At 41.9% G+C, this 25,216-nt stretch overlaps 1 protein-coding gene across 5 annotated transcripts in view; it reads left to right on the top strand.

Annotated features, from left to right (window-relative positions):
• The window catches only part of FAM120A (family with sequence similarity 120A), a 120,235-nt gene that overhangs the window by 64,676 nt on the left and 30,343 nt on the right, over positions 1-25,216 (top strand). For 4 of the 5 annotated variants that reach the window (XM_037745139.1, XM_017546888.2, XM_017546886.2 and 1 more), the window contains exons 6-10: positions 1,675-1,775; positions 1,993-2,279; positions 13,662-13,749; positions 15,791-16,018; positions 18,593-18,767. In XM_037745139.1, coding sequence (XP_037601067.1) covers positions 1,675-1,775; positions 1,993-2,279; positions 13,662-13,749; positions 15,791-16,018; positions 18,593-18,767 — 879 coding nt within the window. The remainder of the gene's footprint in view (positions 1-1,674; positions 1,776-1,992; positions 2,280-13,661; positions 13,750-15,790; positions 16,019-18,592; positions 18,768-25,216) is intronic. The other variant, XM_017546887.2, reaches the window with a different exon arrangement.

Here is a 25,216-nt window from a genome sequence, read left to right as displayed (position 1 = left end):
TTTCTCATCGTTCTGAAAGAACTTTTTACTATTTAAAAACCGTTTTTAAAGTTATGAAATATTTTGAAATATAGTAAATTGTTTTGGCCTTTTCTGCTTTCACTTCTTGTCTTCAGTCTGCGTACTTTTTTTTGATGAAAGCCCACCTCTTTAGTAAGTGTGCAAAGAAGACCGTGAGAACCCGGTGGTGTGATCTCCACTCCAGAGCCCCATGTCCCTTCTGAGAAAGATGCCTCTTGTCGTAGAGGAGACACACAGTGCTCTGCTCAGCTGTACCTGGGCACTGGTTTAGACGAAGGCCTGCAATCCGCAGAGGCAGACCCTGGGTTAAGAGGTGCTTCTGCAGCCTTCAGAAAATGCAGACAAATTGATTCACTTATTGGACTGCCTCAATAGAGTAGTGACTTGCTCTGTGGATTCACAGAAGATTATTTGAGGTCAATGATTGGAATGTGATTTTAGGAAATATTCTTTCCTTGAAATTCTTTGGTTTTATGCTGTAATGTAGTTTGTTTGCTTTAAAGTAAAGTTTGTGCTTTCAAGGAAGATTTTAGGATGTAATGGCCAAAAGTAGAAAAACAAAAATGATCATCTTCACTTGAATATGGCTGCTACTTGAGTCTAGACTTTCATTTTTATTATTCCAAAGTTAGGTATGTCAGGTCACCCACAAGACATTATACACTAGATGTTTTACATGGACGTAAATTATATTGTTTAGACTTGAATAGATTTTATAATATTCTTTGGGCCAAACTGGCTATCACAATCACCTGTGAACAGTTTTTAAAAATAATAATGAGTTTGATTGCACACGTGGAGGTGCAGATCTAGCTGACATACTGTTTAATTAGGAACACCTCCTGTGTTGTCTGTGCCATGAGTGTGTGTGTGTGTGTGTGCCATGTATGCACGTGAGCGTTGTGCTTGTATGCACACCTGTGTGTATCTCTACCTGTGTGTGAGAACTTGATTGTACACACACACCCCTAAAGAGGCATGGATCTCTGGCCTTATTGTTCAGCCAGGAATGTGTTGCGTGCACGTGTGTCTGTGTATGCATGTTGCATGCAAGTGTGAGGTGCCTGTGACTGCACACATGCCAGTCTCATTATTCCTAGCTTCTTGTATAGCAGTTATCTTCGTTTGGTACCAAAGTGGAAGCTGTGCCAAGGTTTTTTCTTGGTGTGAGGTAGGATCAAAGGGCTGTGGTGTTTTAGAGCTTGTGAGCTGAGGGCCCTTGGAAGACAGGAACTTTAGACGAACTGTAATCTGTAAGCTTCCTGGTCCTTCTCTGGGGGGAGTCAATAACAATCTGTGCTTCACTCCCAGCCTCTGTGGCCTGTGCTTGGCTCTCAGGAGGCTGGACCAAGGACAGTGTTTGGACTCATGGTCTCACCCTGTCCGGTATTGGCTTAGAGACCCTCTTGTGCAACTGCACTCTAGCCTGAGTGACAGAGCGAGACCCCATCTCAAAAAAAAAAAAAATGTATTGTTTTCTTCACTGTAAAATAGCAATTTGTAATGGTTTTTGAGAAGTGGGACCCATGGCGGTGTCGATGTCTGAGCCAGGTGAGGGTGAGACCCCTGGCGCCATGCGCTGGCCCCCAGGATCCCCTGGGAAACTCATTCTGTTCACAGCTGTGTGATTCTTTTCTCTCTGTGTTGGTGAAGCAGCCAGACCCGGTCCGTTTGGAATGCCTGGGATGGTGCCGCCGCACGTTCCTCCTCAGATGCTCAACATTCCGCAGACCTCTCTGCAAGCAAAGCCCGTGGTAAGGCGTGCCCTGCGTCGGGTGGGGTGGCGGGCCTGAGACACGGTGCGTGCATTCGATTTTGACAAATGCTAAAATAAGTTCCTAACCTCTTGAACTGATATGTGAACTAGATGCCAGTGTCTGTTGACATAACAATGAGTCAGGAAACGTCAGGCCGGGCCTGAGTCTGGTCCTGCCTGCCACATGCGCATGTGACCTGTGCCCTTCCCTTCAGGCCCCACAGGTGCCCAGCCCAGGGGGTGCCCCGGGCCAGGGTCCATACCCGTACAGCCTCTCTGAGCCAGCAGCTCTCACTTTGGACACGAGCGGGAAGAATCTGACGGAGCAGAACAGCTACAGCAACATTCCTCACGAAGGGAAACACACGCCCTTGTATGAGCGGTCGTCGCCCATCAACCCGGCCCAGAGCGGCAGCCCCAACCACGTGGATTCCGCCTACTTCCCTGGCTCTTCTACATCGTCATCTTCCGACAACGACGAGGGCAGTGGAGGGACGACAAAGTGAGTGGTGGCAGGTTGCTGGGTCCTTCCTGGCGGGTAGTGACCTGGGGAAGCTGCCTTCCGGCCTGCCGGCCCCGCAGGTGTTTTGCTCAAAGATGTAGTTTGCTGCAGGTAGGTGATGGTCAGGCTGTTCTCAGACGGGGGCTCCTTGGACAGAGAAGAAAGAGGAAGAGTAGGTATGTTCTTTGACGTTTCCATGACTTAAAATCTGCACCATCCCAGCCCCATGGCCTGGAGCTGCAGGAAACTTTTCTGGGGAGGAGTTTGACAAGAACTGGTTTGTGTGATGACCAAAACGTGGGGGCGTTTGTCCCATGTGGTGCCACTCACACACACCACAGCAACCCCCTGCCGTCCCGCAAAAGCATCAATCTCCTGGCTCCTGGATCAAGGGAACTCTCAATTTCCTCTCCTTTTAAACTCAGCAGCGCACAGGACACTTTTGAAATATCACTGTTTGCCCAAACACCCTCGTGGGCTGCTTCGTCGCCGGCTGGTGGTGTTTTTTTCTTGGAGTATTTTTCTTACTGTTTTTTGTTGCATAGTTGATTTCCCTGATTCGTGGTTGGTTCATATTTGGTTAAGTCTGTTTTAAATTTGTGCTTGTTGTTTCTTTCGCCTTTTTATGTTTCATTCTGGGAGGCAGAGGTGGGGAGATCACGAAGGAAAGAAAGAAAGAAAGAAAGAAAGAAAGAAAGAAAGAAAGAAAGAAAGAAAGAAAGAAAGAAAGAAAGAAAGAAAGAAATGTCTTTAAGTCAGTGTCTCCTTTTCCTTAGTGTGAACTCTACTTACAGGGTGGATAACCAGGGCTGGTTGATGTTACATCTGCTTCTGATGTAAGAAGTCTAAGAAATGTAGTTGTCAGTTTCCATGCAAGTTCTTACCTGGTGTGTCACCTGAAGCAAATGATCTTTCCTCTCTGTCCCTTGTCCATCTGTAAAATGGGAATGGATATCTGTTGACTCAGGGCAGAGGTTACTGAAGGGCTCACTGCCACCCAACGATGCACTCCCTCTTTATGGCAGAGAAATGTAAAATTAATAAATGTTTATTTGCTGTACATGCAGAGAAGTATAAAATTAATAAATTATTATTTGCTGTATATGCAGTGCTAAGACTCTAAAATGAAGAGTTGCAACTGAATATTCAAACTTTTAAGTTAACCTCTAGCAAGATAATATATTGAGTACCCATTGAATCAGAACCTCTGGGTTGGGGCCCCAAAATTTGCATTTTAATTAAGCATCTCAGTCAGCCTTTAGCACACTGCAGTTTGAGAACTACTAGATGGTCTTAGCAGCCCTCACATGCTAGAATTCTAAGGCACGTGAATTTTGTTGTAAAATATGACTCATGTCAGCAAGATCGAAGTGTCTGTACAGTATAGTTGTCATCGTAGTAAGAGATGTTCTTTCTGAACTCTGAAACATAGGTAAGAAGTAAGACAAAAAGCAAAAGAAGTCAGCCTTATGAGTCCAGCAGTTCAGTGCTAGTGATGGAGATGTGGAAACCAGGTTGAGTTGCTGACTTGGGGACGTGGGTGGTGACCGGGACACATCTCAGTTGAGATGCTTGTTCCTCCAGCGTGGAGGGATTGAGAAGAATGCAAGTTGCCCATCTAATTTGGCAAGTTGTCTTTGTTAGGATGAGCTGAACTTGGAGCAAGTAGGAATGCCTGAGCATGTCCTGTCTTTTCTGTGTATGAATCTCCTACCTGTCTCTAAGGGTTCTGGTCAGGTTTTTGGAGCTCTGAGCATCTGGCCTCCCTGGAACCTCTTGCAATATTGCCTTTATCCCCGATACAGCATCTTTACTGTTTTCTGGAGGTGCATCTTGTTTCTCCACTGGAATTTGACCTGCTCAGAGTCTAGTGTTTTGCCATCCTTGTGGTATGGAGTGTCGTGAAGAATGCAGGGTACAGCCTATCATCAGAAGATTGGATTCAAGCTGTGTGACTTAGCAGAAACTTCATTTCCTTGAATCTGCTTCCACTTTTATTATCATGTATGCGCAGTGCATCTGTAAAATGGGACCGAATGTCTGTCAGCCGAGGGCAGAGGTTACTGAAGGGCTGACTGCCACCCAGGGATGCACGCCCTGTTTATGGCATGGTAGACTTGAGATGAACGAAGGCAGAGGAGACAAGGGTGCTTGTTCCTGAAAGCTTTGGGGTCAGAAACTAGCATTTGACTTGGGGTGAAACCCTTGATCACAGGAATCTTGCAGGTGCAGGGGAGTGACTTGGATTTTGTGTCCACTGTGCCAAGTAGGGACAGTTTTCATGGTTTTCAGCAAGGGTTCTAGTGTGTTGAATTGGTTTTATGTGTAGTGTATAACGGCACTGCTTAAGCTGTGCATACGAGAACAATGAATTGCTATCATAGTTTACCAAAAAAGTCCCTACTTTTTTACCTTTTGTTTTGAATTCAATTTGGACCCTGGAACCTATGTTGCTTTTTCAGGATGGTCCTAAGGGAACAGAAATTACTCATCCTCTTAGCCAAGAAATACCTGGGCATTCATTTATTAGTCAACAGGGCAGAGGACAGGAGTGATGATGTCTTTGCCCATAGCTTGCATTGTGGAGGACAGTATATAAGCATTGAACGAGGAAACCCTGGTGAGTTCGTGAAGAAGACATGCAGAGAGTGAGGAGTGGGGAACTGGGAGCCCCAGAGCAGAGGGGCGCTGCAAGACTGGGAGAAAGGAGTAAACCAGCTGATAGGCTGGGGTGTGAGGACCAGAAGGGCTGGGCCGTGCAGAGCTGGATGTATTCCAAGTGCCAGGGGAAACATCTAGAACAAACTTCTTCATCCCATGGTGTACGGGCCTCATGCAGCTCAGGATAGTGGCCCAACCCAAATTTGTAAACTTTCTTAAAACGGTATGAGATTTTTTTTCCAATTTTTTTTTAAGCTCATTAGCTATTGTTAGTGTCTTTTATGTGTGGCCCAAGCCAATTATTCTTCTTCCACTGTGGCCCAAGGATGCCAAAAGATTGGACATCCTTGATCCAGAGGATACTTAGAATGATCCTGGGCTGGAGAGATCCTGGTGTTTCTTTGGTGTTGAGGTTACTCCCACCTTGATGCTATTTGCCCTTGGGATGGTGGGTCTCCAGACAGTCAGACCATTCAGCTGGTGGAAACAGTTCAACTCCAGAACTCTGGTCTTAAAATATATTGATGGTATAAAGGAGATATATATATATATATATATATATATATATATATATATACATATATATATTTTTTTTTTTTTTTTTTTTAATTTTTTTGAGACAGAATTTTGCTCTCGTTGCATAGGCTGGAGTGCAATGACGTGATCTAGGCTCACTGCAACCTCCGCCTCTTGGGTTCAAATAATTCTCCTGCCTCAGCCTCCCGAGTAGCTGGGATTATAGTTGCCCACCACCATGCCCAGCTAATTTTTTGTATTTTTAGAAGAGACGGCGTTTCACCATGTTGGCCAGTCTGTTCTTGAACTCCTGACCTCAGGTGATCTGCCTGCCTCAGCCTCCCAAAAGTGCTGGGATTACAGGTGTGAGTGACCATGCCTGGCCAGAAATGTTTATAATTTCTAGTCTATAAAATAGCGGAGGTGATTGGCCTTGTAGATGCGTAGCAAGATGTGTCCCCACCTGCTGCGCTCTCCCTCTTATTGTCCAGCCCTAGCTTCTCCTATCTTCCCTAGTGCACATTTAGTGATACCACAAGTTAGGAATAATGTGGGACACCTTGCAAAATAAACGGCCTAGGTTCCCCAACAATAAATCAGTGGCACTCTTTTAAAGGGTGGTAGTGATGGGCGATGGGGATTGTTACAGAACAAAAGAGACAACAAAAATAGAAAAAAGCTTCCTATTAATGAAAAAGGTAAGTGATTTTCTAAAATTATTCTTATTTTTTTAGGGACAGGGTCTTACTGTTTCAGCCAGGCTGGAGTGGCACCATCATAGCTCACTGCAGCCACGATCATTTGGGCTCAAATGATCCTCACACATCAGTCTCCTGAGAGTCTGAGACTAAAGGCATGTTCCACCATGCCCAGCTAACCTGTATTATTTGTAGTTATGGGGTCTCACTGTATTGCCCAGGCTGGTTTCAAACTTCTGGCCTCAAGCAATCCTCCTACCTCTGCCCTGCAAAGTGGCGGGATTACAGGCATGAGCCACTGTGTGCAGCTGATGGCAACTGTTATAAATGGAAATAGATACAAATGTGCTGGGTGTGGTACTGTACACTTGTAGTCCCAGCTACTCGGGAGGTTGAGGCGGGAGGATCATTTGAGCCCAGGAGGTGAAGGCTGCAATGAGCTATGTTCATACCTGTGATTGGCCAGTGCACTTTCGCCTGGGCAATGTGGTGAGATCTCATCTCTTAAAATAAGATATAAGCATGCAATTCACATAGGAAGCAGCCATCAATAAACATAAAAAGTTGTTCACCGTCACTAACAAAATCAAAGTTACACAACTTAGAACTAAGATGCCTTTTACAAAAGGCTATAAAATTGTCAAACATTTATCTTTAAAGATATATTGTCGTGGGGGGTTATGGGTGGAATTATCCTGACCGCCACTTCTGAGCATCGGTGGATGTTGGCATGACTTGTGGATGTCTGAGAGCTGCGTGTGTGCTGGTGCTCTTTGTGGAGATTTACTCTGTGCCTGTAGGAAGATGGGTGTGGGGTGTGCTTTGTAGCAACATTGGAGGAACAGATGTGTGTGCCCCCATGCTTTCATCAGGGTTCATCGAACAGGAACCTCACACTGTACAGAGAACATGGTCTTGTGACCCCCAAGTTCACGGGAAGCACCCACACAGATGGCAGCAGATTAGGAAATGCTCTCAGCCAGTCCTCAAGCCTTCATCTGGGTAGGCTTGGCAGCCCTGAGCTTTGTCTCTTCTTTTCATTGTATTTCTTTAATACCTTATTCAGCATTTTGGTTTCTTCAGTTGGGTGAGTTGTTCAGTGTCCTTGTACTGTATGGTTCTCCCATACTGTTGGAATAGAAGGTATGGGCTGTGTTACTCTTTTGAAATAGAAGTTTCTCTTTAGAATTTTTGGAAAATCTGTTAGAGGAGGAGTTCTTAGAATATGAGAAGACTTCTTGTCACATAGTTGTGTGTGCCTGATGTATTTTTCCAACAAAATTGAAGGTGAACCTGTTGGAAGCTCAGTTCTAAGTTTAATTGGCTACTTTGCAGAGACGTAACACTCTCTTTCTAGCATGTCCCTTGGAAGCCAATAGGCTGGTGTCTTGTGTGGTGATCAGGACTGGCAGTTATTCTAGGCCTAAAACAGTTTGGCAATAAAATAAGAAAAAGGGGCCACACACGGTGGCTCATGCTTTAATCCCTGTACTTTGAGAGGCTGAGGCAGGGGGATTCCATGAAGCCAGCCTGAGCAACATAAAATTTCAAAATTAGCCTGATATGGTGGCGTGTGGCTGTGGGTCCAGCAACGTGGTTGGCTGAGATGGCAGGATCACTTGAGCCGGGGAGTTTGAGGCTGTAGTGAGCCATGATGACATTACTGCAGTCCAGCTGGGCAACAGAGCGAGTCCCTGTCTCTTAAAAGAAAAAAGGAAAGAAAGAAAAGAAATGAAACGTGTGGCTTTCTAAGTAATTTCTCCTCCACTTTCTTTTGTTAGAACAGTACCATACACTTGCTTTTATTCAGCATACACTTGCTTTTATTCTTGGTTAAAATTTTAAAAATTAAGATGACATTCTTTTCTTTTTCCCTTTGTGGTACCTGTCAGATCTTTATAATCTTGTTTCAGTTGAATTAAGAATTACAGTTGAGGGCCGGGCATGGTGGCTCATGTCTGTAATCTCAGCACTTTGGGAGGCCAAGGCAGGTGGATCACAAGGTCAGGAGATCAAGACCATCCTGGCCAACACGGTGAAACCCCGTCTCTACTAAAAATACAAGAAATTAGCCGGGCATGGCAGCATGGGCCTGTAATCCCAGCTACTTGGGATGCTGATGTAGGAGAATTGCTTGAATCTGGGAGGCGGAGATTGCAGTGAGCTGAGATCGTGCCATTGCATTCCAGCTTAGGTGATAAGAGGGAAACTCCATCACAAAAACAAAATAAAACAAAGCAAAACAATTACAGTTGGCTGGGCGCCACGGCCCATGCCTGTAATTTTAGCACTTACAGAACCCGAGGTGGGCGAATCACTTGAGAACAGAGGTTTGAGACCAACATGGTGAAACCCTTTCTCTATCAAAAAATACAAAAATTAGCTAGACATGGTGGTGTGTGCTTGTACCCGGGAGGTGGAGGTTGTAGTGAGCCAAGATCGTGCCACTGCACTCCATCCTGGGCAACAGAGTGAGATCCTGTTTCCAAAAAACAAACAAACAAAAACAGGAAAAAACACCCAATTACAACTGAATCCTTGTGGGAGTGTTTATTTTATGTTATTTTCATAGATTTATTTGGACTTGTAGAATCTGAATCAAATCTGAGGTTGCTGTATTAACATTTTTAATTCTTTGTTTTTATATCTTTTTTGTAATTATCATCTTGATACCAAGTTATATAGAATTCAAACACTGGAAAATACAGTATAGGGAATACCCCATGATCCTACTTCTAGAGAGGTAATTATATTTGAAACATTGGTGAATATTCAAGCACCTTATTTTCCTCTGCATCTGCTAAAATAAGATTTTTACAATAATTTTTACAGTTAAATATATTTATGTAAGTATGTATTCTTATTTGTGCATGTAAGTATAAATATGTATATGTACCTAATACCTAATATTTAATAAGATCTGTATATGTCCACTTTATTGGTTTAATGTTTGTGGATAAAATTACTGACATTTTTAAATGGATATGTAAAAGTCCTTGTTCAGTTAGAAGACTTAATTTTTTTCCACCTTGTGACTTCGTATAAATTTGTTTCATTTTCTTGAGAATTTACATATGTATCTTAAGAGGAGAGAAGGCCCTATGGAACAGAATATCTCCACATTTATTATTTATTTTGACATGTATTGTTATGGAGGCATCTCTTGCATAAGTCTTGTGTTCCCCTCCCCTGTTAATTTTTTTTGCTAATGACCTGTACTCCCTGGACCAAATCTGGACTGTGAAAGATGAACCGCAGGAAGACAGGCTGCTTGGTGTCAGCATGCACTGTAAGCAGCATTGATCGCCAGCTGTTGGCAAGAACCAAGATCAGAGTCTCTTGGTTGGTATTTCTAGGTGGTGGTGTGACCTGAAGCTTGTGGAACCTCAGAGCATTCAAATGTGTGTGGCAGGTTTGCTGAGTTAGTTTGTGAATTAAGTCAGCTGATGTATAGGCTCAGTGAATGGTAGCTATCACTACTTTTTAAAAATTAACTATTGGTATGCTGGAAAACCAGAACACTGATTTGGTTTTTAGTGTGAAAGAGCTAAAGAATTTTATTTGGCTTCCCTTGACCTGGTATCCCAGGAAGTATGCGCCTGATCTGCCTCTTTTGCTTGAAGATGGTGTTGAGTGTTTTTCTTGTCCTTTAAGTCCTTTTCAACTCCATTTCCAAAAAAACTTTCTGTTTCACAAAGAGAATTTCATTGTGTCCTGCTCCAGGATACTGAGATATGGGTAGGTAGGTAGGCTTGTGGCTGAAGGACTGGCTTCACTGTAGCTGTAGGTTTTTCTTTCAGATTGTTACGCTCTTGTTCCAGACAAGATATCTGCTTTATATTTATGTTTTGACTTTTTAACACATGGTGCCATTTCTAATACCTTCTCATAAAAGTGATTCTGAATTTTATGTGTTGACAAAAATTAATTACGATCTATATCATTACGTTGTGTTCTAGTCATCCACTGATCTATGTTGACATTTTGTATTGATCTTGTCAAGACAGATGTGTTGACACAGTGAGGTGTCTCTAAACCCTCACTTGTGGGCTGCAAGGGGACAGCTACATGACCAGTTGGGGCTTCTTGGTCACACACTCTTCTTATGACAGCGAGAAGTCCTGACAAGCCTGTGAAAGAAGTTTGAGCCATCATCTGACTGCCACATGGAAAAGTGTTTCTGACCTTTTAAACTCACCCATTGTGTGAAGGAAAAAAAACCTGAATGTGTGATGTTATCTTAATTAGGGGCATGAGGAGACTAGACCTATTGGGTGTCTGTCTGTGACTTTTGTAGCTTCGCTGGTCAGGGCACCCAGATACTGGTGCTTCTGTAGGGAGATAGCACTGGGCAGGGCCAGGCCCTGCAGGAGAACTTTTGAGCATGTGTCCAACCAGGCTGAGGCCTCCTGCTTCCCTGCACCAGCAGGGCCCAGACCCTCCTGGCTGTCTATTCTTAGCCCTGTTGAGTTGAGGAGTAGATAGTAATGAAAAATTTATATATGCCAGATAGTTCTGCTGTGAATTTGATCTTTTCTTTTCTACATTTAATGATTTGTTTTCTTTCCTTTTGGTTTTATTTGCCTTTGCTCTTTGTTGACACAGGAGTCAGCTTTTACTTAGCGTTCTTTCTTTTCTGCTCCATAAAGGAAAACCCTGCACCCTGACAGGCAGAACATGAGTGACATGACATACCCTGGTGTACTTGGTGTAAGCGAACACCAGTGCATTTCCATTCTAGCCTCACCAACTTGCTGAAAGGTGTAGAAAATAAGTCATTCAGTGACTAGAATAGTTTGCTATCTTCCCAGGCTATCGTACAGAAGAACCTCCAAACATTCCTAGTGAAGTGAGGCCCTGGCATTCCTCTCTGACAGCCTGTAAATACGCCGTCCTGTAGTGCTGGGCTTCCCCAGCTGCCGAGCTGACTTGCCAGAGTCACCCTTTCTGTTGGTTGCGTGCTGCATTCTCCCTATGTGTGAAACCGTCTGTAGGCTCAGTTCGTCTCTGCTGTGGTAGCAGGTGCCAATACTTTGAAATAATGCGTCTGGGTTTGAATCCAGCTACTTCATTTGTGACTGTGGGTAGATTCCTCCTCTCTGAGCCTGGATTTTATCATTTTATCATTAGAGATTTATAGTGCGGGGGTGGGTATGAGGTTGTGAGAGCACCGCAGGCTTCCTGCACAGTGCCCACGTCACTGACTCCACTTCCCTGTAGCTGATGCCTGTCTCAGTGCATCTCAGCGCAGTGTGAGTCAGTGAAATGTCTGGTTTATGTACATGGTTCCAAGTGTCAGTTTAAGGTATTATTAGTGGTATAAAATGAAACAAATATATATAGAAGTATTCTAAAATTTTATCCATCTGTTCTTCAAAGCAAGGCTTTTGTCATATATTCAAATTCTTTTTCAAATTGTAAAGTAATATCCTTATCCTGTTTCTCGTCAAGATGCTTTTCAGGCAGAATTTTAGATTTTACAGTATGATTGTTAGGTTATATGAGCATTCACATTATGACATTTATTTTTAGATTGATAATCTACCTAGAACAACACTAAGGCTTGCAAGTGTAGGGTCTGTGTGATCTCAGGTGGCACTGGCATGGTGCCTCGGCTCTCCAGTTTTAGTAGAGATGTGCGTCCCCTCCTTGGTTGGGACTTTCCTAACACTTGGCCTCCCCTGCCCCACCATCCTGGGTGTATGATCCTCTAGATCCTTTTATCCTCCAAGAACCCCAGACACTCTAGGGACAGATATGCTGGGTATGGGTGCTTGAGGATCTGCATGCTTAATAAGCATTCCATGTGAGTCTTAAGCTTAACAACACTTTGAGAATGCTTATTGTTCTTTACATCCTATGGTAGATAAGCAAGGTTTGCGCCAATGTTGCCATGTACTTCTAGGCCAGGATTTAGTAATTTATTGCCCCTTGGATCTCCCAGCATGCTGACTCATGCATCCCTATCAGCGTGCTCATCTACCTCCTTTCTCCATTGTCTGCTAACATTCCGCTCTCAGTGGCTGCTTTCTCAATGGGACAGACCACCACACTCTGGGGATGCCTGAACTAGTTTTTGATGTGTCTGAGCCACTTCTGGGGTTTTCTCTAGTTTCGTTAAGTTGCAGGTTGAGATTGGGCATAAGGTAGTGAACTTACACAGAGCAGTGGTTTCTCCAAGCTCCATGAAGACCTGGGAAGCTGAACAGGGTGGGTGAACTTTTCATGGCATGTGTGTGGTATCCTTGGCTGGAAGGGCCTATCATGTGATGATGGGATCTTTTTTGCAGCTTTTTTTCCCCTTTTTTTAAAGACAGAACTAAAATGAAGTTGATTGGAACATAGGAGAATTAGCTGGTCTTAAAACGTCTCCATCTGTCATGCGAGTCAGCTATAAAGGCAGGCCAATTGACCCATGCTGGCATGCCCTGTGGCCAGCACTAGTTTTCAGAAGGTTGTTGGGCATGGAACCTTATATTGGAAGGGTGAGTGCATGCAGCGCCACAACTGTCCCTGCCTCAGGGTCACATTGTGCACTGAGGCTGCAGTGTGATGCTGCATCCTGCTGTCCCTGCTCAAGCCCCTGTACGTCCTCTGCTACCTGTAGACAGTGCATTTCACATTTGCCTGAGGATTGTGGTAATCCACCCCTTTTACGTTGGCTCATATACTACAAATGAACAAAGACTTTATGAAATACTGCTAATTCACACCACTCATTCTGGCCTGTCTTGTTTCAGTTTTTTAGAATGCTCATTAAACTCCTGACATTGTTTTCCCAGACTGTTAAGGGTAACAGCACAGTTATCTCTCATTCTGGAATTTGAGATGCTCTGTAATCTTCTCATCTCTTTTTCCTTACCCTTTTTTTTTTCTCACTACTTCATCAAATAAAGCCGTTCTCCAAATAAGTTCCCATGAACTCGTTGTTCTGTGAACCCACCAAGTTTGTGCCATCTCCCTCTGCCTAGAGTGTATCTTCCCTGCCTTTCAGATTTTCCGGTTTGAGTCACCTCTGGTGTTAGCTCTAATGTCCCCTCCACATGAATAGACTGGAGTGCCCTATGTGATGTATTGTCACCTTACATTTATTTATAAATTATGTGTAGTGTTCAATGCAGGTAACAGTTAAGTCTTCTACTACCTGATAATTGCCAATTAAATGCTAATCTTTATCTTGCTGTATCAATGGAAAGATCCCCTAAGGCAAGGCTTGCCTTTGTTTTCTCTGCATCCTCCATGGTGCTAAGCATATCACAGACCATCCCTAAACTGCCTGGTGACTCCTAAGTTAGATGTTTGATAATTTCTTTTCCGTAGTATGTGGTTATCACCTACCCTTTTGAAGCAGGAAGAAATATTACTATAATAGAATTATTTCTCGACATCATGTTTATTTTAAAAGTATTATTATTATGAGTCCGTAGACTTAGCTCAGGCCCTTCTTTTCATTGTCAGCTGGCTTGTGAAAGTGATTGGACAGTAATCGTGTTCATTTTATGTTTAGCCATATCAGCGGGAACAAGATTGGCTGGGAGAAGACGGGAAGCCACTCAGAGCCTCAGGCACGAGGAGACCCAGGAGACCAAACAAAGGTAGACAGTCTATGCCTTTTAATTTTTGAGTTCTGACTCATTTTGTATTAGTGTACTGTATTAGTGATCAATTAGTGAAAAATGATTTCTCTGTCTTTTAATCGGGTCATGTAAACCTTTATAAAGGGGATAAGAGAGGAAGGAAGAGTTTAGAGCTATGCCCGAACCTGCCAGTCTCTCTGCATGGTGGGCACCTGATGCATTTCCCCATTGTTTGCTCGCTGCATCATCTTGGGCAAGGTGCTTAGGAGCTTCCTGAGCCCACATTTGTTGTTGGTTTTTGTGAAGATTCACTGAGAAAGCACCAGGGATGCTAAGTTTCACTTACCCTCTTTTTTTAAATTTAAATTTTTGTGTCTTGCTGTCTCCCAGGCTGGAGTGCAATGGCATGATCTTGGCTCACTGAAACCTCTGCCCCCCTGCGTTCAAGCAATTCTCCTTCCTCAGCCTCCCTGGTAGCTGGGGATACAGGCATGCACTACCATGCCCGGCTAATTTTTGTATTTTTAGTAGAGATGGAGTTTTGCCATGTTGGCCAGGCTAGTCTTGAACTCATGACCTCAAGTGATCTTGGGAGGCCCCAGCTGGGCCTCCCAAAGTGCTGGGATTACAGAATAAGCCACCACGCCCGACCTTCTCACTTTTCTTCTACTTCTGCCTGTTAATAGTGATCTCTAAAAATATCTTTTTAATTTGCAAAGCCACATCTGCCACATGTGATTACCGAGAAGGAGCAGGTTTCCTGCTAGAAGGTTTTGGTGGTTAATATGCAGGGTTGCCTGAATATCAGACATTTGTCTAAAGAAGTCTTACTATTAAATAACTGTTCTGCAAATAAGTAACAAAAATCCTTTATGGATACCTATTATTTTCAAAGCACCTTCCAAAGCATTTTGAGTTGTTTTACATCCATATTCTTATAGAATGGAGAGTGTAGAAAACACTGGTGAATTATCTATGAGTTATTCTTCTTAAGACTAATTTTGGCACTCTGTGTTTTAAAGGATAAAATTAAGCACTTATGTACCATTGTAAATAATATACTTTGTTTCAAAACAAAATTGTATATGTCTTTAGGGTGGCATTAAGTCAATCAATAAGCAGTTCTTATTTCCAACATTTATTCTGATAAAGTTTATCATACATATAATAATTGCTCTTGGGCAGCTGTTCAGGCAGTTCAGACTGTGCTAAAGTGTCTCCCTTCGTTTTTCCTTCCTTAGTTCTACTGCCTAACAGCAATCCATCACTGTGTTAATAATTTGGGGACCAGCCTCTTTCCTGTGCATGTCCATACACTCCGTGGGGGTTTAGTTGTACAGAATGGGTGTTTTTACCTAACAGTGTATCATGTACCTTTTTCTATGTCATTATCCATAGATATGAGACATTGTTTTTAATGGCATTACCCTGTGGCTTAGCAGGTTTTTGGGGGTATGTGGTTTAATTTTTCTTGTGTATAATTATTAACTTAAGGCTTTATAATGACTACAGAGAGTGCTTGAGTTTGGGTTTTTGTTTGTTGTTTAAGTACCAGCTGTGGCATAGAGTCAGCCCAGGATTAGAATTCCATATCTATGTGTTAGGGTTGTGTAACTGTGTTCAAACTGCACAGCCTCTCAGAGTGTTAGTTTTCCTGTTTGTGTAGAGATCTTAGGCAAGGATTCGAGAAAAGCAGAAACACAGGAATGGACCACATGGATGATGGACAAGTAAAAGCCAAACAAGATTGTGAGGCTGCTGCTTCCCAACATAGAAGACCTGCAGGGAGACACAGAACAATGGGGAGTAACAGTGCTCTCCTGTGGCACAGGGGATGCTGTTGCTATTTCAGTGTGGGAGGCTATTCAAGGAAAAGGGACTGGATCAGGGTGCTCTCTGTTTCCTCTGTCTTTAGGGTGGCACCAAATCTGGTCTCCCCAAGACAGGACTCATCTGTGCCCCTCCGTGTCTGGCAGGTTGAACAGGCACCTAACACATTTCAAATGAATGAAAACGTGACATACACTTGTTTTCCTCCCTTCTGCTCTCTGCACTGTAGGCAGAAGGCTCGTCCACTGCCTCTTCAGGAAGCCAACTAGCCGAAGGCAAGGGAAGCCAGATGGGCACTGTCCAGCCAATCCCATGCCTCCTGTCGATGCCCACCAGGAACCACATGGACATCACCACACCTCCCCTGCCCCCCGTCGCACCTGAGGTGCTGAGAGTGGCCGAGCATAGGCACAAGAAGGGGCTGATGTACCCCTACATCTTCCATGTCCTGACGAAGGTATTATCAAAGGGGCCCTGGAGTGGCTTCTGTTATTTGGCGAGTGGCCATTCTTATGGGTGTTTTGTCCTTTTGTCCTTTTTTGAGTCATTTTTCTATCGTAGTAATCTATTTGAAACAAAGTTCACTTTCCCCTTTCTAAACATTGAATGAAAGAAGAATATTTAGAACTGTAAATGCAGTTTTAAAATAACTTGTGAAAAGTCTCACTTTTTTACTTCAGTTGAGTATAAAATATTTTTATACTTCTAATGCAATAATATATCGCATTATTTTATGACTTGTAGTTTTATTTTTATTTCAGTTTCAGAATTTTCTTACACCACATTTGTGCTGTAGCATCAGGTCTACTTCTGATGTCAGATACAATATCTGATTTCTTTATCATTTGTGCTTAGAAAATAATATCTCCCCCTTTGAATGGCTCATAGTACTTCATGTGTTTTAACTTGTTCATGACCTCATAGAAGGCAGTTTTAATAGTGCTAAGAGCAAAAAATGGAATGCAGGATTTTGTTAACATGTGCATAGTCAGAAAATGCAACTATCGTTTTACACAGTGTCATAATTTCACTTTATTAGTGTCTTATCAAATGTATGCTTAAATATATATATATAGTGTGGCATCAATTGTTTTTTAATCTTGGTGTCTCGGATGTATCTATGTGTATTTAAATTTCCTCAGTGATTTGTAGTCTTTATGCTGGCACTTTTAATCTTAGCCCTACAGTTTAACAAGTTACCTCAGTTACTAGATTGATCCTGCAGAATTGGTTTATTACTGTTATGTATTATTAACATGTTTTACTCAATACCTATACCACCGTATATAATCAGACTTTTCTGTCTATTCTCTACAACCTATCCGTGGTTTGTAAAATGGAATCAAGAGATGCACTGTGAACTCCTGTTCTCTAAGGCTCCTGAGGTGGACTTCAGTTGTTAATTGACTAATCCAGACATTGCTTACTTTTATTAATTAAAGGACATGGAAAACATTTAGCCAGTACTATTTGCTCAGATCCTTTATTTTGTAGTTGTAATGCCTCCAAATCTCATCTAAATCTCATCTATTATTTGATATGGGTATGCATATATAGTATCACTTTTCAGATTATGGTTGTAAGGTGAACATTTTATTTTTCAGGTTCAACATAAATTATAAAGGGTAAGTGAAAAGTAATTGTTGTGGGGAAAGCATTTTGCTAAGTTTAAGGAACCAAAGTTTTGGGAAGACATCTTTCAAAAAAACATGTAAAGAAAGAACACTGATTCCTCGTGGGGCTGTTTGAAACGTAAGGTCCCCAGGAGCCACCGGTTATGTCCACACTGCTGGATCTGATGCGTGGATAGTTGGTTAGATCTATATGAGAGTTGCAAGTTGTACCGACATGCTTCCTTATTTCTCATGAATTTCAAGGGCAAATACTGATAAAAAATGACCTTGGTTGCGTTAATTGTCTTTTTGGATTTTAAAATGCTACTTAATTTTTTTTAGTTTATCAGGGAAAAGTTTATACAACAATGCATACTATTTCCTATTAGCTGAATGGCTCTGGTATTAAATTGCCCAGGCTAAGACATTTACAGTGCGATGCATCTTTATGGTAATAAAGAGAACTCATCTATATTTTATAATATAAAACCATCATATTATGAAGAAAAATATTCCCTAGATGAGAATGCTAGAACACATGGAGCCACTGGATTAATGAATATGAAAGTATGGAGGGTAAGGGGAAAGATCAGTTTTGAAATTAAATTTACTTGAAAGAAAGAACAAATGTTACAAAGTTATTATTTAACACATACATATCAGTTAACTTAATCGACATTGAGATCATAAATGCATTTTTATGCTCTGAGTACAATTAAATAAAATTTATTGTACAATATCTTGAGATGTATCTTGATGCTATAAGATCCCTGAGAAAGATGACCACAGCATTTTGGCAACAGTCTCAGCTGCCATACGCCACAGACAGTTATTTGTCTCCTGGCAGCACATTCTGAGTCAGATGTGGTTCTTGCTGCATTGGCCCGGGACATGAAAAAGGTGGAGTGCTTTTGTTTTCTGCCTTAGTGGCTATGTATGTCCTTACCTGCAATGAGACACATTGGTAAAGAAAATTTGATCGTTATATTTTCAGGATACTCAGTTCTTCAGTTTACATGTAGGTCATTGAAAACGATCAGTTATATTGCATATGACCATCCTGACTCTCCAAATAAAGCTCGCAAGTTCTGTCTTTTCTATTCTGTTTATTGTCTGATGTTATCTGTCTAGATTGTTTCAAAGACTTTGGAACATCTGCATGGTTTTCTTTTGTTCTTGGTTTTGGATTAAACATAAAATAATGTAGATCTTATTTTGATTTTTTGAGCATATGCTTTGGCCACAGCCTGCTAAATGGACTCTTCCTAAACATCTTGATGCAGGCAGGTTGTTAAGCGGTTGATTTGGAATGGAATTGCAATGTCATTAACTGGAGTTGATACAGTATATTTTTGTGAGTGTATTGTAAATGCAACATGAAAAATGTGCAATGTTATTCTGCTTTCTTCCATGCAAAGGGTGAAATCAAAATTGCTGTTTCTATTGAAGATGAAGCCAACAAGGACCTGCCTCCGGCCGCTCTGCTCTATAGGCCAGTTCGTCAGTATGTTTACGGAGTCCTGTTTAGTTTGGCAGAAAGCAGAAAGAAAACTGAGAGACTTGCTTTTAGAAAGAACAGACTTCCACCAGAATGTATGTACTGTAACAATCCATTGTTTGTTTTCCTCGGTACCTCGTAATCTCTTGTGCATTTTCTAAAGCCTTAGAAGAATCATGACTGAGTTGACCCCGAGTGCCTCTGTGTAAAGGAGGTGGGCCATCATCGGGGCAGTAGGCCAGGGTAAAGGCTCTTAGCAAAGGAGGAGAAGCCACAGACTTTCTTCCTTAGTAACATTCCAATAATGATGTTTATTCAGTAAAATAATAAAACAGGTTTACACTTTAAAGTGAATGTTGATCTGAAAGCAGACTTGAATTGCCGCCACTCTCTGTAATTACCACGTCTTGGTAATCAGGACGAGTGTGTTTCTGTGCTCTGGTTTTCATGAGGCACAGATCTGCTCTCTCCAGAAGGCCAGGGTCCTGGAGAAAACTTCCAGCAGGTCTTTGGTTGGCCATGTTTATGCTGTTGGAGTGCCACCGCGCATGGCTCTGCAGCTGTAGCGAAGGTCGTGAGACTCATGGATCGTCGCAGGATTGTGATGATTTGTCTCGGAGTCCTCTGAGACGTGTGCACTTCCAGCTGATCAACTCTGGGAGTCGGGGGTTAAGGTGGAAACACCGAAAAGGAGTGTTTGAAAAAGTTGGTCAAAGATGAGGTCAGAGCATTTTTCTTTATCTTCTAGTGGGCCTGTGTGTAATATTTGGAGAAAACGATGCCTTTCTGTTCTAGGTAATTTTATCTCCTAATGTAAGGAATGTAAAAGTGACTGTACATTTAGTTGGAAATATAGAAAAGATCCTCAAACATACAGCCTAAAATAAGAATATTATGAATTGTGGAAATTGTAAATTACTAGATCATTCTTTGAGCCATGGATAATTAGTTACAGATGATTTGTCTTGTGGTGGGTCAATGCAGGCCTGAATTGGTGAAGCTCCTTGTCAGCACTGACTGTGTGCAGTACTGAGTTTTGGAACTTTAAGTTAATTAGATTTAAAGTTTTTTTGTTTGCAATTACTATGACAAACTTGTAATCTGTAAGGCTTTAAAGTGAAGCACTTCTCACTACCCTTCCTCGGTGATAGTTGTCCTGAGAGTGATTGCTGAGCTGGTGGTGTGACTGTCACTGGCAGGAGGTGATGCTTGCTCTGCAGGGCTCTGAGCATCTCGACTCTCTGTGTCTTCGATGGCTGGAGATAACCATGTGGAACAATGAACATTGTAAATGACATTCTTCTCAAATGTTTAGGGCATCCTTCAATGTACCTGTTCTCCTTCTTTTCTCACATCATGTGATCCATTTGCTCACAAAAGGATGGCATTTCTTACTTTGCACATGGCTGGTCACTTTTCCTGGCCTGTCACTACTCCTCACTTCTCCTGCAGCCTGACCAGGCCCTCAGAGCCCCCCCCCCCCTTTTTTTTTTTTTTTTTTTTTTTTTTTAGTTTTTCCTCTCTCTTGGGCTTAGTATAACTGTGCTGCAGGCTCTGTCTAGTCTCAAATCCTGTGACATCCTGGCTGCTGCAGCTCCTCTGTCCTCAGCTTCAGAGCACTGCAATGGCTTTGTGGTAGCAGGTATTCTTTTTTTGTTTGTGTGATCTAGAAACAGAGTTACCTTTACACAGCAAACTCCTTCAGGGTTTTCCAGTGATCACCTCGGATTGAATAGGAATGGGATTTGTGGGTTCTGTGCTGTCCCATGGAGTTAGGTATGACTGTCTCCTGCCCCTCCAGTATTGGGCCCTTCGGCATCATTGGTGTGCTGCCTGTCTGCAGCACACATGGCTGATGGTGCTTCCTATGCTAGCTCCGCATCAGCTGTCTTGGTCTAGGTTGGGAGGTCTCTGGCTGAGCCTGGGAGAGGCTGTCCTGTAAATGCACAGTAGGGAAAACTCTTGGAAAGGCCAGAATGTGCAGAACACATGGGTAGTGGGGGGTGGGAGGGGAGGCAGGGATTGTGCAAGCCAGGAAAGGCCACAGCTTTCATGATGTCAGACTGCTCTGACCTTCTCTGAGCAGGCCAACTCCAGCTGGAATCTGAAGTCACTGGAATGGAGCCATCAAAAGGAAGAAAAGACAAGAAGGGTTGGGGAAGTCTGAAATGACTCAAGTGAATGGGGTGCCATTGATGTAGGTGGAGGAGGAAAGGAACACAGGAGAACACAGAACAGGATGGTGGCGGCAGGTGGCACTGGGTCTTCTCTTGAGATGTGGCTGAGATGGCCAAAGGAAGGCTGTATCTTCAAAGTGAGAACTTCCCTTCTCTCTTCCTCTTTCTTTTTCATGATCGGAGACTGAATAGTTTGGTTATTGTTATGTTATTTATTTGACCAATGGGGAGGATTTAGTGGGGGTGAGGTAAAATTATCAGAGAGAATAGGAAAAAATAGTAAGCTCTGATAAAGAGTTTATGTTAGTAGACGTAGGTGGGAAGGAGGAGCAGAGGCAGGAGTCCATACTTTGGGGCCACCTTTGTTGGTGAAGGCAGGAAGAATTGGGGATAAGGATACCTTAGGTTTGATTTGGGAAAGGGAGTCAGCTAGCACTGAGGAAAAGGACAGGGGCCCAGCCAGCTGCACTTATGAATTGATCATGGAGCATGGATATTTTCTCCACTGTGGAGGCTGTGCTTTAACCAATAGTAGCGTAGTACTTCTTCAATGGTAAATGAGATTTTTAGAGTGATTTCATAAACATTTATGTCCATTGCTATTGTGTGTGTTACTCTTAGAGCAGTGTGCAGCAGACAGTGAAAGAATGAATAATTGGTTTAGGTACACACAGCTTATTGGAGATGAAGACCCAGTTTGGTGCGTCAGAAAATTAAACTCTGTTGTGTGAGAGCGTGGATAAGTGCTGAGATGCTTTGAAAGGTCAGTGCTAAACAAATTGCAGTCTTTTCTGCTCAAGTAATTTATAAACTTTGATTTTGACTTTTCTGTAGAAATGGGGGGGCCATTGAAACTTTGGTACAAATGATGTTTCCATTTAGAAAGATGAGTGCAATAGAGATGTATGGACCGAACCAAAAAACAGAAATGAAGCCTTTAAGTGGGTGGTGCAAATGACCTTTGCCTAGACAGTTAAGACCCTAGAACTTAAGTGTTTAGAAAATGTGTTATTACTGTGCTATGACAAATAAAAATTTACTTCTGAATGGAAAACGTGTAGCTTTGACCTCTGAGTGTAGAAGTTTGAGAGACCTTACTCAGTACTGTAATTTCAGTGGGTGAGATTTTTGTAAGCAGCTCTGGAGTATAGGTGTTTATAGGGAGCTGATAAAATTGAACTTGTTTTATGCGTCAGTTACATTCATGAGGGGAAAACAAGCCTATAAAAAAGGTTTTTATGTCAGTGACGCATCTGTGATAATCACCCTAATTGGAACACCAGCTCTCCAGAAGTGAAATTTTTGTTTTGAGACTGTCTTGTGATTGTTAAGCCTGAATGCTCTCAACTTGCTCAAAACCAACCTTGTTTGAGAATTGAGTAATGTGCACAGTGTGATCTATGTTCATGAGCATTGCATGCATTAAAATGCCTTTCATGTAACCTGTTCATTAGATTTTAGCTGACTAAATACCGACCCTGCTCAGGCCATTTATTTGAACTTCATTACTTGAAATATCTGTTAATTGGTTGCATATTTTTGTACTAACGAGAGTGCTATAACTTCTTGACACTCTAAATAGGACAGGAAAATGTTTGTGCCACAATGAAGCTGACATTGAAAAGTTTCTTAGGCGTTCTTGATTGACTAGATGGAAAAATGATTGTATTTAGATCTTGTTGAAACTTGCTGTCTAATCTATGGCCACTCTTGGACCACATATAGGCTGAATGAAATTATTGGTATAGTAGAAGAAGATCGATGAGCCAAAGGAGTCCTGGAAGGACATGTCCCTGTGAAGGATTGTTCTCCCCTGACCCTGCTTTCTTGGATTTCTGATGTGATCTGGCAACCCAGCCCCCTGCATACGGGCTCCAGAGAGAGTCTGCTGCTCCAGCAGCTGGTGTGGCCATTTATGAATGGAAAATCTGTGATCTAAAATAGCTTCAGAACCTTATCTGCGCAGATAAATGTTCCTGTTAATGGTCACTGTAACAATAAAGAATGTCCCAAGATGGCCTTCTTATCAGAGAGAACTATTGAAAAGGCAAGCATGTTGAAATCTTAAGGGTTGCTTAAAAATATTTAACTGTCAGCAAATTTAAGACATGTATTCATTTGGAAGCCTAGTCAGTGATTAAGGTATATGATCAAGTGTTCATAATTTACAGGTAACATTCCTGTGATTTACCAAAGTTTCATTTTTAAAGTCACTATATGGTGAAAGTAGGATATTATACCCTTAAAAATTTTTAGCCCTTCTTCTCCTGAACTAGGTGATAGCAAAAAAATAAAATAAAAATCAAAAAAGTAAAAATTCCAACCTTTTAAAAGTCATGTTGTATTACATGCTGGCAGTTTATTTTCCACCCCTTTCTTTCCATCCTTAAGTTCTGTAATTTCTCCTTAGGAAATTCAGAAAAATATTTGCTTATCATGGCAGTATATGCCTTGGAATTCTAAGCCCTGCCAGTGGTGCATGTGGAAGAGAACTATTAATACCCAGGGGCATTCAGATTCCTGCAGATGTGCTCCACAGTGATAGTGGCACCTGCTGGTAGGGAGGGTGGAACCCAGGGGCCTTTTCTGTTGATGCTGGAAAAAAGGTTGGGCCTGGAGATGAGCCCGGAGTCTGACACAAGAACTCCTGGCTTTGAAGCTTTCATCTTGCAAAAATACAGGTGCTGTAGCGAGTTTCTTCTACTCATTCCTGTGGTGGAGGTGGTTATGTGCCTCAATGGCTTTTCCTCCTTCAGGGTGCTTCTTGGTTGCTCTCAGTCACTGGGGTTCTTCCTCTCCAAGTGTAAGTGGGTGAGGCAGCAGTGGTTTGAGGGCAAACAAGACAGAGTAAAAGGCCTACATTTTAAAAGATTGTAGGGTAATAAATATCCCCAGCAATAACTGAAGCGTACAAAGTTCAGAAAGTAAAGCTTAGTGATTTGCACATTTTTAAAATTAACATTATCCACTTAATAAAGTTGGCCTTTGTTTCTTGCCTCCCATTTCTTATAAAAGTCTTCCCTAGTACCTCAAAATTAAGTAAGAGAAACAGACTTATAAAAAGTAGACAGCTAAAAATTATACACACATGAAATAAATTTATGGAATGAGGGAACAAGTTTATAGATGATGAGTACTATTTTTATGAAAGATTTTCCTATATTTATTCCCGTAGTTTTAAACCACCAAGAAAAGCCGAAAGGAGCAATTTTTCCTGGTCCAGTTTGCTTCAGAAATGTTTTTATTTGTGCTAATAATTGGAAATGCTAATAAAAAATAAGTCTGCCCACTGTGGATTATATTATGAAGTAATAGTTTAATCAGTATTACTGTGCTGATTTCATATGTGTGAAAATTGGTATTGTAAACATTTTCCCCGTGATTTCTGTGAAGGCCATTAGTAAGTCTGTCTGAATTTCTTTATTCTACAAAGATCTCTAGGAGCAGCATTGACTTTTTTTCCACAGAACTTTGAGTAGATCAGCATAAGAGATGATTGCCGAGGAAGCCAAATGATATGACAGGCCAATCTGTATATTACTCTTTTGGATTAATATTTATTTCATAAGTCCTCAAACTCTTTTTTTTTTTTTAACCAGTGTTACTTGCCAATCCTTGAACTTTTGAGTTTCTAATATAGTAGGAATAACATACATGGAATGAGGAATAGGAACAGCATTGATCCGCATGTCTGTAATATCGTATTCTGCTACATGTCCTGGGCCTTACTGAGCATTTATATTTTTGTGGACAATGAGCTGCTCCATCCTCAACTATCAAAGGTTTAAGAAAATATCCAAAGCTTTTTACCTTTGAGAATTAAAGAGGGTGCTTACCGATGTGTCAGCCTGAGGAGGAGAACTCAACCTGCTGCCTACATGCTGGGGCTGCTTAGAAGTTAAGGGACAGTTTCTCTATTAGAAGGAAAGAACAGTCTTCATTGTCTCCATTTTTCTGTTGGAGGTTTTTATTGTTGTTTATGATCATAACAATCCCAGGAAAGCTCGGCAAGTATAATAGTGGCTCCTCCCTAAATACACACAACCAGAAGTCTAGTCAGCCACCATCTTGGAAGCCATTCATCTCTACACATCTCTTCCTCACCTATGAACATGCATGCATGCATGCTGCAGCTCTCTCTCCTGCTCCCTTAGTGGGCATTGCTAATTAATGGTGGTGCTTTGGCACTAAGCTTAGAGACATACTTTAATAATACGGTCTTATAGGTGGCCACTCCAGCAAGTTGGGATTGGCGTACAAAATGAACCATGTATATTATTCCTGGACTGGTATAGATCCAAAGTCAGCATTATAACAGATTTTTAAGGTGGCTTAGTTGTCATAGCTTTTTTTTTTTTTTTTTTTTT

Source organism: Cebus imitator, unplaced genomic scaffold (genome assembly GCF_001604975.1).
Source record: "Cebus imitator isolate Cc_AM_T3 unplaced genomic scaffold, Cebus_imitator-1.0 Scaffold192, whole genome shotgun sequence".
Taxonomy (NCBI): Eukaryota; Metazoa; Chordata; class Mammalia; order Primates; family Cebidae; genus Cebus; species Cebus imitator.
This window is presented reverse-complemented; position numbering and strand designations above follow the sequence as displayed.